At 40.7% G+C, this 14,148-nt stretch overlaps 1 protein-coding gene across 4 annotated transcripts in view; it reads right to left on the reverse strand.

The window, feature by feature from the left end:
* itfg2 (integrin alpha FG-GAP repeat containing 2) overlaps nucleotides 1-14,148 on the reverse strand; it is a 131,601-nt gene that overhangs the window by 15,806 nt on the left and 101,647 nt on the right. For all 4 annotated transcript variants that reach the window (XM_068050715.1, XM_068050713.1, XM_068050716.1 and 1 more), the window contains exon 11: nucleotides 8,972-9,142. In XM_068050715.1, coding sequence (XP_067906816.1) covers nucleotides 8,972-9,142 — 171 coding nt within the window. The remainder of the gene's footprint in view (nucleotides 1-8,971; nucleotides 9,143-14,148) is intronic.

The raw sequence follows: 14,148 nt of genomic DNA on the forward strand, positions 1-14,148 counted from the left end.
TCATGCTATTTTCATTATGTCTGCCTGTAGAGTCTAAACAGGAGGATATATTTTCTGAGCTTACATCACTAGCTGTGCTTCTCATGCATCTGGCATATTTTTGGAAAATCTCATATGCACTGACGTCAGTTGGTGCAAACTAATGTGCAGGGTGCCTGTAACTTTCCAATAAATTATCCCACAAATGTGAGGCTTTGCCAGTGGTGTGGAGTCTCAGAAAATTTTGTCATAAGTATCTATATTTACTTAATTTTGCTTGAATTGTCCCAGTTCTCATCTCGAAGGTAGGTGATGCTGTGCTCCCTACCTGAGGCCTAATTGGGCTCTTGTTTTTTCTGGTTCTCTCTAACAGTAGTCACCACCTTGATACTGACCTCATTAGGCTGTTCTTACAGCTGGCACCCTAACCTAACTCCTACCCTCAGTCCCCTGAAGAAATAATATCTCCAGCTAGCATGAAGAATCCTAACTTTGCAGAAAATAAAGCTTCAGCAGTGACAGAACTGGCATTGTTGTTCAGTACTTTTAAAGGGCAATCCTCCTTGCAACCACTTAATGTAGCCCCCTCCACTTCAGGAGTCAAACATTGGGCTGTTCTATTACTTGACTGAAAACAAGTTGCCTGTGCCTAGACCTTTCTATTCATTTCTGCTTGCTGCTTCTAATTCTCTGTCCCTTCAGCCTTGAATAAGGTGGCTCATGGGTTGATACCTCTAAATGCTCTTCAAGGGCTTTCTGAATTTGTGTCCCTCTATTGTGACATGCCCTTTTAACCATTCCCATTTCCTGTGTCCAGTTTTGGTTTCCTCACATGATGTGGGATATTGAAGTACTAGAAAGGATGCAGAAGACGGCCACAAGATTAATAACTTGTTTAAAACACTGTAGTTATTCGGATAGGCTCAAGACCTGGGTCTGTATACTTAAGAAAAGCATAGACTGAGGGACCATTCAATTAAGGTTTACAATAAAATATTGAAGGGATAAGATTGTATTTGTAATAGATCAATTATTTCAACTGAATAGGTTAGGGAGGACCGGGAGTCAGGCTTAAGATGCATAAGGGAAGGACTCGTTTGGACATTAGGTAGTTCTCTTTCTGGGGAATCGTGGACCTGTGGAACAGGTTACCACCCCTGCGCTGAGCGCTGATATGTTACATTCCTTCAACAAAGAGCTAGACCTGTTTCAGGCTGGGGTGGAGATCGCCTCATCTGAGAGGTAGATATCCTACAATATAAATCAGGGTCTATGTGATCACTAAGACTAGTTTTAATGCCTAAGAGTTCAGAGAGTAATTTTCCAGATTTTCCCTGCTAATTGGCCTTAGTTTTTTGCCTGTTCTAGGAAATTACACAGCTCCAGTCAGATGGAGATTGTTCATATTGTGGTGCATTAAGCATCAAGACTATATGAGACAGGCTAGATGGACTAGTGGGTCTTTTCCTGGCTATCTTTTTCGTATGTTTGAAGTTTGGCTTAGACACAGTTGTCCTCTCCCACATTCATATCTTTCCTCAACTTAGAAATATGCACTTGATTCTGTAAGGAACTATGCAAATTAGTTTACATCGTAGAACTGATAGCTACTTACACTTGACCTTTCAGAAGGGATTTACAGCAGAAATAAACCATTTGAACTGACTTAAACCTGAAGAAAAAAATAAGCCCCTTTATGTTCAAAGCTTCATATGAGGTTTGAATGTTTCTGACCTAGGAGAGAGAGTGCTTCCAACTGAGGGAGAGGAGAAGTCAGCTGAATGAGAAATAATACACCGTCTATTACCCTTTTATACATAGTATATTGAGTGTAATATTGGGTGTAACAGTACCACAATCTGTATTAATGGTGTTTGTATTTCATGTTTCACAGATATAACATAATAGCATCACATCTACTGTTACACAGATACGTTCCTGTCATGGTTAGATGGATATGCCAATAAGAAAATCATCACAGCAAGTTTTATGATGCTGTTGTAAGCCACAGGAGACATGTTTATTGTTTTCTGAATCCCAAGGTGATTTTTCCTGCCAACATTTTGGTACACTTGAAATTTACTCATGGCATTTATTTTCACACATTATTTTTCAAAATACAGAGGTGAAAAATTTTTTTGTTAGTAAATTATAACAGATATTGATGACAAGAACGTTTCCGTTATGCCCTTACTGAAGTGTTAAATCCATGTCATATTTAGTACAAGACTAGAATTTAATCTGCAGTGGATTAGTGAGAAATAATATTGCCTGAATAATAAACTAAAATTGATTTACCCAAAGAGGTATGTGAAAGGTTAGACATAAACATATGCTGCTGATTTGAAGGTAAGTGGCATTGGATTGACAAGTGTTTAATGTTCCAAACACTGAAAAAAAGATTTGATTTGACATTTTTTGTTGGGACACGGTTGCTTAAATGTTATGCTTTCACAGAATTATTAGACTGCGTGATGTGAAAAGGAATTTGGTATGATTGGAGTGAAAGGGTAGGCAATTTACTTACGTGGAAATCTATACATCTTTTATGTTCATGATTGCAACCGGAAGGGTCCTGCAGTGTTTTGTCATGATCTGACAAGAATAGGCTGTGCACTGTGTATTGAACCCAAACAGTTCAAAGGCTATTTATCATTAAGGGTGAAAGGACTCACGTCTGAGCTTCATTACCTGCTTTGAGTATAACTGTGCCTGAAATGGGTGAAGTAACACATGAATCAAATATTGAATTAGTTTAAAGGAGAAGTGTAACTAACAGTATCATTGCAAGCTGCTGTTGTTATTATAATAATGTTAAACTGTCCTAGCAGCATTATGTTGCTGCTACATTAATTGCAATGAATATTTAGAACGGGTCTGTGATAAATCTCAGAAATATGACAATGCAGAAAACCATCAATGAAAGATTTCAGACAAGTTCATGGCTAAATTGTGATCCATTTCCTGAAAAAAAATTGGAAAGGAAATAACCAGAATACACCTTGCCCTCAAATGGAGAGAATCAATCCATACATCAGATTATTCTGTGACACCCATGCCACACAAAGTTGGACATGCATGAACAGCTGTGATTTCTCCTCGAAGTGAGCTTCTGATTAAAGGAAGGTTTGTGAGTGTAGTCCAAAAGCTTCCTCAGAGGAAATGCTTTCTTTCAAAGCAAAATATACATCAGCCACACTGAAACCACTCTTACATGTCTGCTGGCAGCCATTCAAGAGCAGCCCTGGCAGCAGTCTGGATCCAGATCAACAATCTGCATTCTTCGCTGGAAAATTCTGTTTAGCCAAGAAATTTAAGTAAGGAAAGGTATGTGTTTTTAAATGATTCAGAAAGCAGTTGGAATGACAAGCAGATAGAAGCAAAGATTCAAATTTCATTGTAAACAGGATTAATTAATACAGCAACTCTTAGGAACTTGGAAAAATAAATTAACAAATTCTCACACCTTCCTTTAAAAGAGGGAATCAAACTTTTTGATGGCTTAACGAGCTTATATAGTTGAGAAAGTGAATTTTATCGAGAAAAGTCTGAGGTTCAATTTCCAGTGTGTGCTAAACTACATGATCTCCAAAGATAGAAGATTTGGTCTCAGCTTCCTTAAGTCTGAGGAGGAATCACTGCATTCCAGAGATGAGGGGAGAAGCTGGGCTCTCTCATGACTGTCAACATTGGTGACCAAGCAGACCCCAGCTCTGGTACAACCACACCGGGGGAAGTGCTCAATCTGCATGAATGAAGATGAAGTGAGCTAGAGCAAGCAGGTAATGTAAGGTAGGGAAAATTCGAGAAAACAGTAACCATATCATAATTAGGTGCAATATAAAAATTTTAAAAAGGGCAAAAAGATAAAGGTACTTCAATGGGGAAAAAGACAATTTAAACAAAAGAAAATGAGAATTAGCCAGAATAAATTGAAAAGGAAAAGTGGTAGACAAACAACGGGAGATGTTTAAACAGGAGATAGAGTCATAGAGTTATACAGCACAGAAACAGACCCTTCGGCCCATTGTGTATGTGCCGGCCATCAAGCACCTAACTATTCTAATCCCATTTTCCAGCACTTAGCCCTTAGCCTTGTATGCTATGGTGTTTCAAGTGCTTATCTAAATACTTCATAAATGTTGTGAGGGTTCCTGCCTCTACCACCTCTTCAGGCAGTGCGTTCCAGATTCCAACCACCCTCTGAATGAAAAATGTTTTCCTCAAATGTTTTAAGATAAAAAAGATTAAAAGGAAATGTTTTAAGATACAAAGTAAGCAACAAGTAAAGAAGCTACAGAAAAGCTGGAGTTCATTTAATGCTTGGGGAAATTCAAGTTCAAATTAAACTTAAAATAAAAAACATATAGCAAATTTAGGGCTAATAACAAAAGAAAATAAAACAGAATATAGAAAATATAGAAGGAAATCTAAAAAGAGGATTAGAAAGGCTAAATGACAGGGTATGATAGCAGCAATTATGGAAATAGTAAAAGATTTCATAAACAAACAAAAGGTAAAAGGATAGTTAAGGAAAGGTAAGGCCAATTAGAAATGGTTGCATTCAGTTAAGGTCAAGTCCTGCAGTCTCTTTTACAACCTTTTTCTGTGTCTTTGTTTCCTTTGCTCCAAAGGAAATTTGCTTGTCCTTAAAAGTAGTAATCCAACTTGTTTACTGAGCTTGCTGGACTGCTGCTTTAGAAGCCATGCCTAAAATAGTTTTCAGGTTTCATGATGCATTCTGTATTACTTTAAGGTGGTTTTAACTTGATCATCAGAAATTTTCCATGAGAACATCAGTTCACGGAACTTAGTTTGGCTGATGTGGAAACTTAGAAATGTTGTTCTTTTGACAAGTTTTAAGAATTATTTTCTCTTTTCCCTCAAACACTGTATATTGTAACAATATAATTTAAAAGGCTCTCGAGGGAAACAAACCATGGGTACAGCTGGGTCCTCACTCAAAAGAGGTAAATGTCAGACAACAATCTTTTTCCCACAGTCAATATTTTTAGATGAAACAGCAATCTACCATGTTATTGCAATTCTACAAAATTAGTAAAAACTCCAGAGACTGCAAGAACTACATGCCCTCTTTATGACCCTGTGCCAACCCTTTCTGTTCTGAACTGCTCGTATCTTTTAAAAGATACAACAACCCTTGAAAAATTCTTATGAAAGCTTTTTGCCATTGTAATAATGATCTTATTTGCATTTGAAAAAAGCTATTTCGACTTCTAAGCGGCTGTCCGACACAGCCCGTCTGCTAGATGTCCATATCCACATCGAGAAGGCAGTGATTTTGAAGCCCCAGCCTCAGTTGCATTGAGCTGGAAATCTGTGAGATCTGTGAGACTGTCCGATTACAGCTGGCTAATATTGAACTGCCCCAGCTGACGGCAAGGTAAGTTCTGGGGTTGGTGGGGTGGGGGTTAGGGGGGGCAGTCCCAGGGTGATAGAGGGTCAGGTTATTCTTATGTAGCCTACAGCAGCACGAATTCCCCTCCGGGCCCCACAAAAAAATAATTTCAAACTTAGCTTTGCTGAGCCTCTTCGATTCTGTCACTCTGACCAGTTCCAACTTAAAACATTTACATTATTTATACACAGGTACTTGGATACAGATAATTAGCCAACATCAAAATGGTAAAGAAATTTCGGGTTGGGGCAAAGTGTAACTTCGGATCTTCAAGTCTACATGGCCAGGAATTTCTGATGGGCGTCAATGAATGCTGGAGTTTTGCAGGTGTCCCTGCAGAAACTTAGTTTAGTTTCAGGGTGGGCTGAAGTATTACCTTCCCTCACCCCCCCCATCTCGTCACAGTGCCATCCAGATGCAAATGACAGGTTAAGGCAGGGTGACATTGCCCATCTTAAAATCAGGGACTTTTGCTTTCCCATCTGCCCTTGAGAATGTTCACTGCTGCTTAAAAAGTGTAGTTTGCCAAGAATTATTCATCAAGGTGGAAGTACATGGTTAAAGGGACCCTGTTCACTGTTAGTGCTTGTGACTACTTTGATGTATCTTGGAACTCTATTTTGCCCTGTAAGCTGCTGGATGTTCGAGCTGCTAACTGGGCATCAGGGCATCTAGAACCTTGGTGAAAGATGGGACCAAGAGGGTATCTCCTTAACAAATGATATTTAAGGATTGAGAAATAAGCAGAGAAAGGACTGAGAAGGAGGGTGAATTAGAGTGGGTGAATTCAATGTCAGATCAGTTACAGAAAGAGAAATACAGGGAGGGAAAGTAAGATTCGATTGAAAGAGAAGAAAAAGGGATAGGAAAAATAATTTTAAAAATTAAAATGAATTAAAAATTTTACATTTTTTAATTCTCCAACAATTTTCTAGTTGAAGGAATAAGATGCCACAGTTTTAACTGGTCACTTATTGGGCCAGAGAGGCTGAGTGACTGTCATTAATAGTTGCTATGTCGTTAAAAGGGAACTTAAGTTATTAATTACTAGATTTAACTTTCTGTCGCGACCTAAATGGGCAATTAATGCACAACTGCAGCAATTTCATGAAACTCATGCAGAGATATTGTTTACACTAAGTTAATGGTAGAGTGCACATAGCATTCAGCAACTTGTGGCAATTTGCAAATCATGGGGTATCACTTCCTCATCACAAGCTGCTGGCTGATTTTCATATTAATAATGGCGTGTCACGTTCAAATGCTGTTATTTTTTTCAGTAAATTCTGGCCCGTTATGTGATTTGCTCAGATATGTATCTGACTGGCAGCTTTTTGAAATAAACAAATATTGGCTTTGGTTATTGTTTACGAGGATATTGATTAGCCTGTGCTTTTTAAATCAAATCTGTTTGATCTGGAGTCTTTCAGGAAAGGTTTTCTGAGGAGGGCTTCTGAAGAAAATATAAACCAGACAACTTCTGCAGTTGGGAAGGTAAGGAAATAACTTAGCAATTCTAGTGCTGGGGTTGCAAATCATATTATTTTCTACTATAAGGAACTGGTAAAGCTATGTAAGTACTGTAACCATAGATGTTTCTGATATTGATTAGATATTCGATAGTCTGAAATAAAGTCTTGTGTTAGTATTATTCAGCTGCCACTGGAGCACAAGGCGGAAACAGCATAGAAGTATATAAAATGGTTCTCTGTTAAATATCCTAAGTGCACTGTTACCTAAGAATCAAAGCAAGTGAAAATATTCTCAAGGACGTAGGGATGAGAGCTTACCATTAAGGATGGTCAGAAACTCAGGAGAGTGAGGGATGTGAGAGGTGACTTCTTAGAGGGTTGTAGGGCTGGTGATCGTTACAGAGATAGGGAGAAGTGAGTCCATAGAGAGATTTAAAGATAAGAGTACGAATTTTTAAATTTGAGGCATTGGAGGATCAGAAGCAAAGGTAGGTCAGCAAGCGCAGGGGCGATGGTGATCGGGAACTGGCATGAGACAGGATATGGCAAAAGAGATTTGGATGAGCTGAAATTTATAGAGGTTGCAGAATAGGAGGCTAGACAGGAGACCACTGGAAAAGCTGAGTCTGACAAAGGCACAAATAAGGATTTTAGTAGCAAATGAGCTGATGCAGGGGCAGAGGTGGCTAACGTTACAGAGGTGAAGTTGGCGTCTTTGTGATAGAGGATATGGGTTTGAAGTTCAACTTGGGGTGGAATAGGACATTGAAGTTGCAGACTGTCTAGTTCAACCTGAGACAGTAGCTGGGAAGTGGGATGGAATCAATGTCGAAAGTAGAGTTTGTGGCAAGATATGAAGAGTGTTTAACTGAAGGAAATTATTGGCTCATTAAGGACTGGATGCCAGACAAGCAATCTGATAAAACAGAAGCAATGAAGGGGTCAAGAGAGATGATGGTAAAGTGCAGCTGGATGTCATCAGCATACATGTCAAATCTGACCCCGTGTCTTCAGACGATGTCACCAAGGACCTGCACCTAGATGAAGAAGGGGCAATGGATAGTTCCTTGAGGACCTCCAGTGGCAATTTTACGCAGGTGGGAAGAGAAGTTATTGCTGGCTATGATTGGATCATGAAGAGTGGAACCAAGTGATGGTAGTCCTACTGAGCTGGACAACAAAGGAAACGCACTGAAGGAAGATGGTGGCAGAGATCGAGAAGGACAAGGAAGGACAGTGCACCATTCTCAGTCGATGTAATTTGTGAATTTGATTAGGGCCATTTCAGTGCCCAGGCAGGGATGGAAATCTGATCGAAGCAATTTAAATATGGCATTGCAAAGAAGATGAACAGGTGCTTTGTGATGTTTTTCTTTGCTGAGGATGCTGTATCAATTCAAATTGCTGTGTTGATAATTGCATAATTAATAACAGCAGTAATTAAATACTGGCACGTGATACCCGTGTGATGTGACTTACAGACAAGAAAGGAGAGGAAGAAGGGGCAGATAATATCAAAAGAAAGGAGGAGCAATGGAAACAGAAGAGAAAAGTGGAGGGAAAAAAATAGAAGGGAGAAGTGGGAGAGATAAAAGGGAAGAGAGTAAAGGAAATAGAAGGTTAAAGATGGAGAGAGTAAGAGAAAACATTTTAAGGAAACGAGCAAGGAAGTATCTTGGGGACAAAAAACACAGACAAAATAAAATATAATTAAGTTAGGCTTTTGTCTGTCTGCCTTTCCTGTCCTGGGTTTTTCTTTTAGTATATGTAGAGCAACTTGGTATGCAGGAATCTACAAGGCAGGAGGCTTTTTTTAATACAGACAGTATGGCAAGCTCAGTCACTCTCTTGCTCACACACACACTTCTGAAAGGTACTGGAAGATGTCATTGGCTAGAGAATGATGCATACCGTAGAGCCTCATTAAGGTATAGAAATTAAAATATATTACTAGGGTAAGTGGAAGAGAAAACAAAGGAATATTCAGACATTTAGCTGATTTGAAGCAATTCTTTCTGCACTGTTTTAATGTGGTCATGACCATCAACAAAACAACAGAGTCCTTCCTACCAAAGTCAAAGGCTACCAGAGAAACACTCACCCACAGATGTCTCTTGCAGTAGATTGCGGAACTCATCCGTCTCCAACACCTTCAAGATATTGGTGGATTCCATTCTCTCCAGCTCCACTCTCCAGTACACATAGATTTTGTGGTTGAAGCTGACGTACACCAGACAGGGGCTATTCCGACTATTTTTGCATGCATACATGCCTGCATGTGGAAGAAAAGAAGGCAGTGAACAATGGAGGTTGAAGGCCTTTTTAAGTCTAAGAAACTTGGTTCATGGTGCATGAACAGTCTTCCTCTCTCCATTCAGGCAGAATATACCCAGACTCAGCAGAATCTTAAACTACTGTCAATATGGATTAATAGCTTCCAGTTGTTACAGTAGCAGTCAACTTCTGCCAAACTTTTGTCAAAGACATTTAGGGTTTTACTAACAGCAAGAACAATTTATATTTGTACGGCATCTTTCATGTAAAAAACCTAGTACCTATTAAATGATTGCAGAGGTAAATTTTGAGAAATCTTTTGAACCTAAGGGTTCTCTGGAGGTCAACGGATAGTGAAAATCTAAGGAAAGGTGAAGGTACAAGCTAAGGTTCTCAAACATGGGGAAAATGGCAATGTCCAAAACGGACTGAAATAAGGACTGCACCTTCCATACAGAGGTTAGGATGGAGGATAAAAACAGAAAATGCTGGAAATACCTTTGACATTTGGTCATCGACCTGAAACGTTAACCCTATTTCTCTCTCCATGCATTGCCATCATTTTCTGATTTTATATCTGATTTCCAGCATCTGCAGTATTTTGCTTTTGTGTTAGGATGTAGGATGTTGAGGAATGTTCAATTAGAGGAACAGAAGTTTTGGTGAGGCAAAAGGAATCACCATTAATGTGCCAGGTTCAATTGGGTTCATGATGACGGTGACATCTAGAATAAGGTCATGGCTAAGGAACACCTTGCTCACAATAGCATAGAGAATTTGCAGAGCAATATGTGGTGGATGAGTAGTGGGTGGCCCAGTGGGGGAGTCAGAGCATGAAGATAAAATAGAAAGGGGGGAGGGCAGGGAGGGGGAAGAGAAGGTAACCTCAGAGAGTGCAGATAACAGCCCAGGAAATGGGAACAGGGCAGTTCATATGGTTGCTCTGAGGAAACCACCATGTTACGAGTGCTTCCATTTTTTGTAACATTTTGAAGATTTGTAGTTTTAAACTGAAAAGGAGTCCATGGAGTTTTTTTTTTACAAGGGTTACCGAGATGTCTGGACTGTAAACAGTTACTGGAAGGCACCTGTCTTCAAATAATTACCCAGCAGGGGTTGTTTTTGATGTTGGGAAAGATGTTTGCAGAGAGGTGACAGGTCAAGATTTATAGGGGTCAGGAGGCTTGACTCCTGAAATTGTTTATGGTTTCGCTTTGGACAATGAGTTGGGATATGGACAACGGTTTGAAAAGACAGTTGGAGAAAACTTGCCAAGAGAGCAACACCCAGCTCAGTCTGTTCCAGCTCTTTGAAATGCCTGCCAGTTACCACCTCTTGAGAAACTGAAAAGCTGAAAAGCAAGTGTAAGACACTGCCTAAAACCTGTTACTGCATTTTCCCTAGAAAGCCTGCCCAAACAGATCTTCAACGTCGCCTGACAAGAACTGTTCTTGGAAGATCCCAGTGACAGCCGTCTATACGTATTTGGGATGCCAAACCAAAAAGGACTTCTGACATCTTTTCATATTTTCTCTTTTTTTCTTCAAGAATTAGCAAGTATTTTAGCCAACGTATTCTTTTTTTGTTTTTTGTACTAGAGTTCTAAAGAGTAAATATCTTTATTTTTTCATCTAACCAGTGTGTGTGTGTGTGTGTGTGTGTGTGTGTGTGTGTGTGTGTGTGTGTGTGTGTGAGAGAGAGAGTGTGAGGGGCTAAATTAAAAATGGAACTTTTATATTTCTATCTGTGTTTATGCTTTGCTTCATTACCAGTTAAGACTTGTTTTATAATAAACTTATAATTTTGTTGTTTATGAAACCTGGTTGGTGTGTTTTATTCTGGATAAAAATAGAGTCGACGATTGACTGTATCGGTAAGTGGGAAAAAATTTAAATATGTGTTGTGACCTGTGGAGAAATGGAACTAAAATAAACAGTGCACGCCTCCCGCTTCGGTAATAACAGAATCAGAGCAGGGGCAGAAGAGCTTGGCCTGGAGTGGCTCCAATACTAGAGTGGACAAAGATTTTCCTTGGCCTACATGTACCAACTTTAAGATTACCAATAAATACCTATAAGAATCCTTGAAGTAGAAACTGGAGAATAGTCGTCAGACTGTGGGATCTGCCTGGCAGCCAGGAAATAGCAGGCCTGCCTGGGATTCAGAGTGTGGGGCTTGCTCTCTGGCTACAGGCTTTACATTCTTTGAGCAGGTCTTTGTATGTGATAAGTTGCAGGTAGCAGAATTCTGGATGAGTTAGAATTATCTTGGGAGACTGAAGCTTATATATGAGAAATGGAAGGGGGCCAAGGATGGAGCCTTGGGCACATTGGAGATGATTGTACAGAGGCAAACATAGAACCATTGCAGGCTACATTGAGAAATGGACCATAGATGAGAAGCAGTAGAGAAGGTTGGTCTAGTTGACGCTAATCGGGTCCTAGCACCTGTTTAGGATGCCATTCCCAAACAGAATGGGCAGAGCATGCTCTGTGCATATTTTCTGGGTATACAGCAGTTCTTTCTACCATGATAAATAACTTTTTTCTTTAAAGTTATGTTTATGTGGAGCAGGAGTCCACCTTAACAGTACTGCAGGCTGCTGCCAGTCTCATCTGTTTCCACCCAGGTCCGCCTTACATCACCTCACTCCCATTTCCAAAATCTACATTAAAGCTAGCTGATTTTTCCAATGCCCCAAATGGCGAGCTGCATCAAAATGCCCGATTAGCATCCATATCTTGCTGGTTTTTGAAGATGTGTTGCAAGGCTCAATCTACATCTTCAGGTGCGCATTCCTGGCACGATGCCGGTCTCCATTGTAGAAGAATTTCTTGGCCATGGGCTCTTATTTGGTTTCATAGACAATGTATATATTGCTGTGTGCAACCACATATATGCAGAAAAGTGACTCATCAAGTCTTGCATAACCATGTGTGTAATCCATTAAACTGTGCCATCTGCAACTGGACTATTTCTCCCATACATCTAGTCCTACCTGGACAGCAGAACTGGGCAAATTCAGCCAGCCTGTCTCTATCCATGCCGAGTTTGTGGGAATGAGAAGGGAAATACTTGGAAGGCAATGTGTGACTCCTCAATGGAGTGGGAAATTTTCAGGAGTTGGACCTTCAGTACAGCATGCCTAGATGCCTACAAACCCTGTAGCGGTGGTTATCTTGGGAAGGTCATCCCTTTATACGGTCATATTGTCATGACGGGCTAGGTCAAGAATAATTGTTGAGCCACTGGTCCCGAACAAAGGTCTGCTACCAGTTTTAGAGTTCTAGATCAGTGTCATGCCCAGTAAAGACATATCATATTCCTAACTTTTACGATATGAGCTTTATTCAATGTAGATTCTATGAAATTGACATTTCCTTTACAAAAAAAGTGGACAGTGTGCTGCAAGATGACTGCCGAAGGTCAGATGACCTGGCCTCTGTACTCAAAAACTGTCTCTGTCTCAAAAGGACAAAATGTTCTATTCCAGACTAAGAGGTGTCTACTACACCCATCCTGAAAACATAAAGACATTCCTGAATTGAATGGTTTTCTTCTGAGACAAAGGGCTGGATTTTGTTGTCCCGGCAGCGGGTGCAGAAAATGGCAGCTGCCCCGCCGCGCCACCACGATTACGCGGCAGGCAGCCACTTAATATGTTGAAGGCGGCCAGCACCCCCCAATCAAGTGGTGGGGGTGGCATTGGCGACGCCCAAAATGTTGCCAGCCCTGCAAACAGTTCTAAATAATGCAGAGTTGACCCCTTACCCCCATACACTAAATAATGCAGAGTTGACCCCGTTCCCCCCACAATCTACAAAATATTGCAGAGTTTCCCCTTTCCCTCCTTATCCTTACACAAAATGCAGAGTTTCCCTTCTCCCCCACCCCCTTATCCTTACAGACAATGCAGAGTTGACCTGTTCCCTCCTTATCCTTACGCACAATGCAGAGTTGACCCCTTTCCCCACACCCCCCCATCTATACTCAGAATGCAGCGGAGACCCCTACCCCGCCTCGGTGGTGCCAGCTTCTCCTGGATGGGAAAGTGAAGGTGCATGAGTGCCACACGTTGTGCTGAAGATCGGAAACAGATGAGAAGATCGCGGTGGATGACATGGTAATATATAGATAGGTATTTTAAATATTTAAACCAGGGTCCCGTCGCTGAGCGGCGGAGGCGCCGCCACGAATCTTCCCCGCTGTCAGGAAGATCGGGCCCCGCTATCCCGGCACAGGGTTCTGTGGCAGTCCGCTGCCACTCCAATTCTCCGACACCCACCTCCCCCCCCGCACCCCCCCAGCCAGGCCATGAAACCAGACGTCGAACTGAAAATCAAATCCGGCCCAAAGAAGGAGTGAAGTAGCCTAACATGATGAATTGTGACCTGAAAAGGGAACCCTCTGGAGAGTGAGGGAGAGATCACAGCAATCTCACAGAAGACAGTCTAGGCAGGGGCTATGGAAAGATCCAGCCTAAACAAGAAGCAGCAGCCTGCTGCTAATTCAACTGGGTGCAGCAGAAAACTGAAAGAGACCGCTACCTCCAGTCTTAAATCTTAACCACTAGAAATCTACAACACCTAAAGATGTTCAAGACTACAAATACCCAGGCCAGCATCTTCAAAAGAAACTGCCCTTCCAATAAAATTGAACAGGTTTCCCGTAAACCATGAACACCGACCATACCTTGAACTCTTACCCTTTACCTTCTATCTATCTTCTTAAGAGTGCATGTTAGAGTGAATGAGTGCATGAGTGGTGTTGCAAACATTTCAAGGAATGAATATTTTTCAATAAATAGTTAATCTTCTGTTTTAAACCTACAAGAAAACCTGTCACTGTCTGTTTATTTGGCAAATAAAACATTCAGGGACTAACTTATTTTAATCAAAACACGATTGCGGTCAATTGTGAGGTGAACAGTGGGAACTACACACATCCCTTACCACCTGTTTTAACACCAGATTATAAAGGAATTAAGAATCTTGTGTCTTCCAA

The sequence above is a fragment of the Heterodontus francisci genome, chromosome 18 (assembly GCF_036365525.1).
Source record: "Heterodontus francisci isolate sHetFra1 chromosome 18, sHetFra1.hap1, whole genome shotgun sequence".
Lineage (NCBI taxonomy): Eukaryota > Metazoa > Chordata > Chondrichthyes > Heterodontiformes > Heterodontidae > Heterodontus > Heterodontus francisci.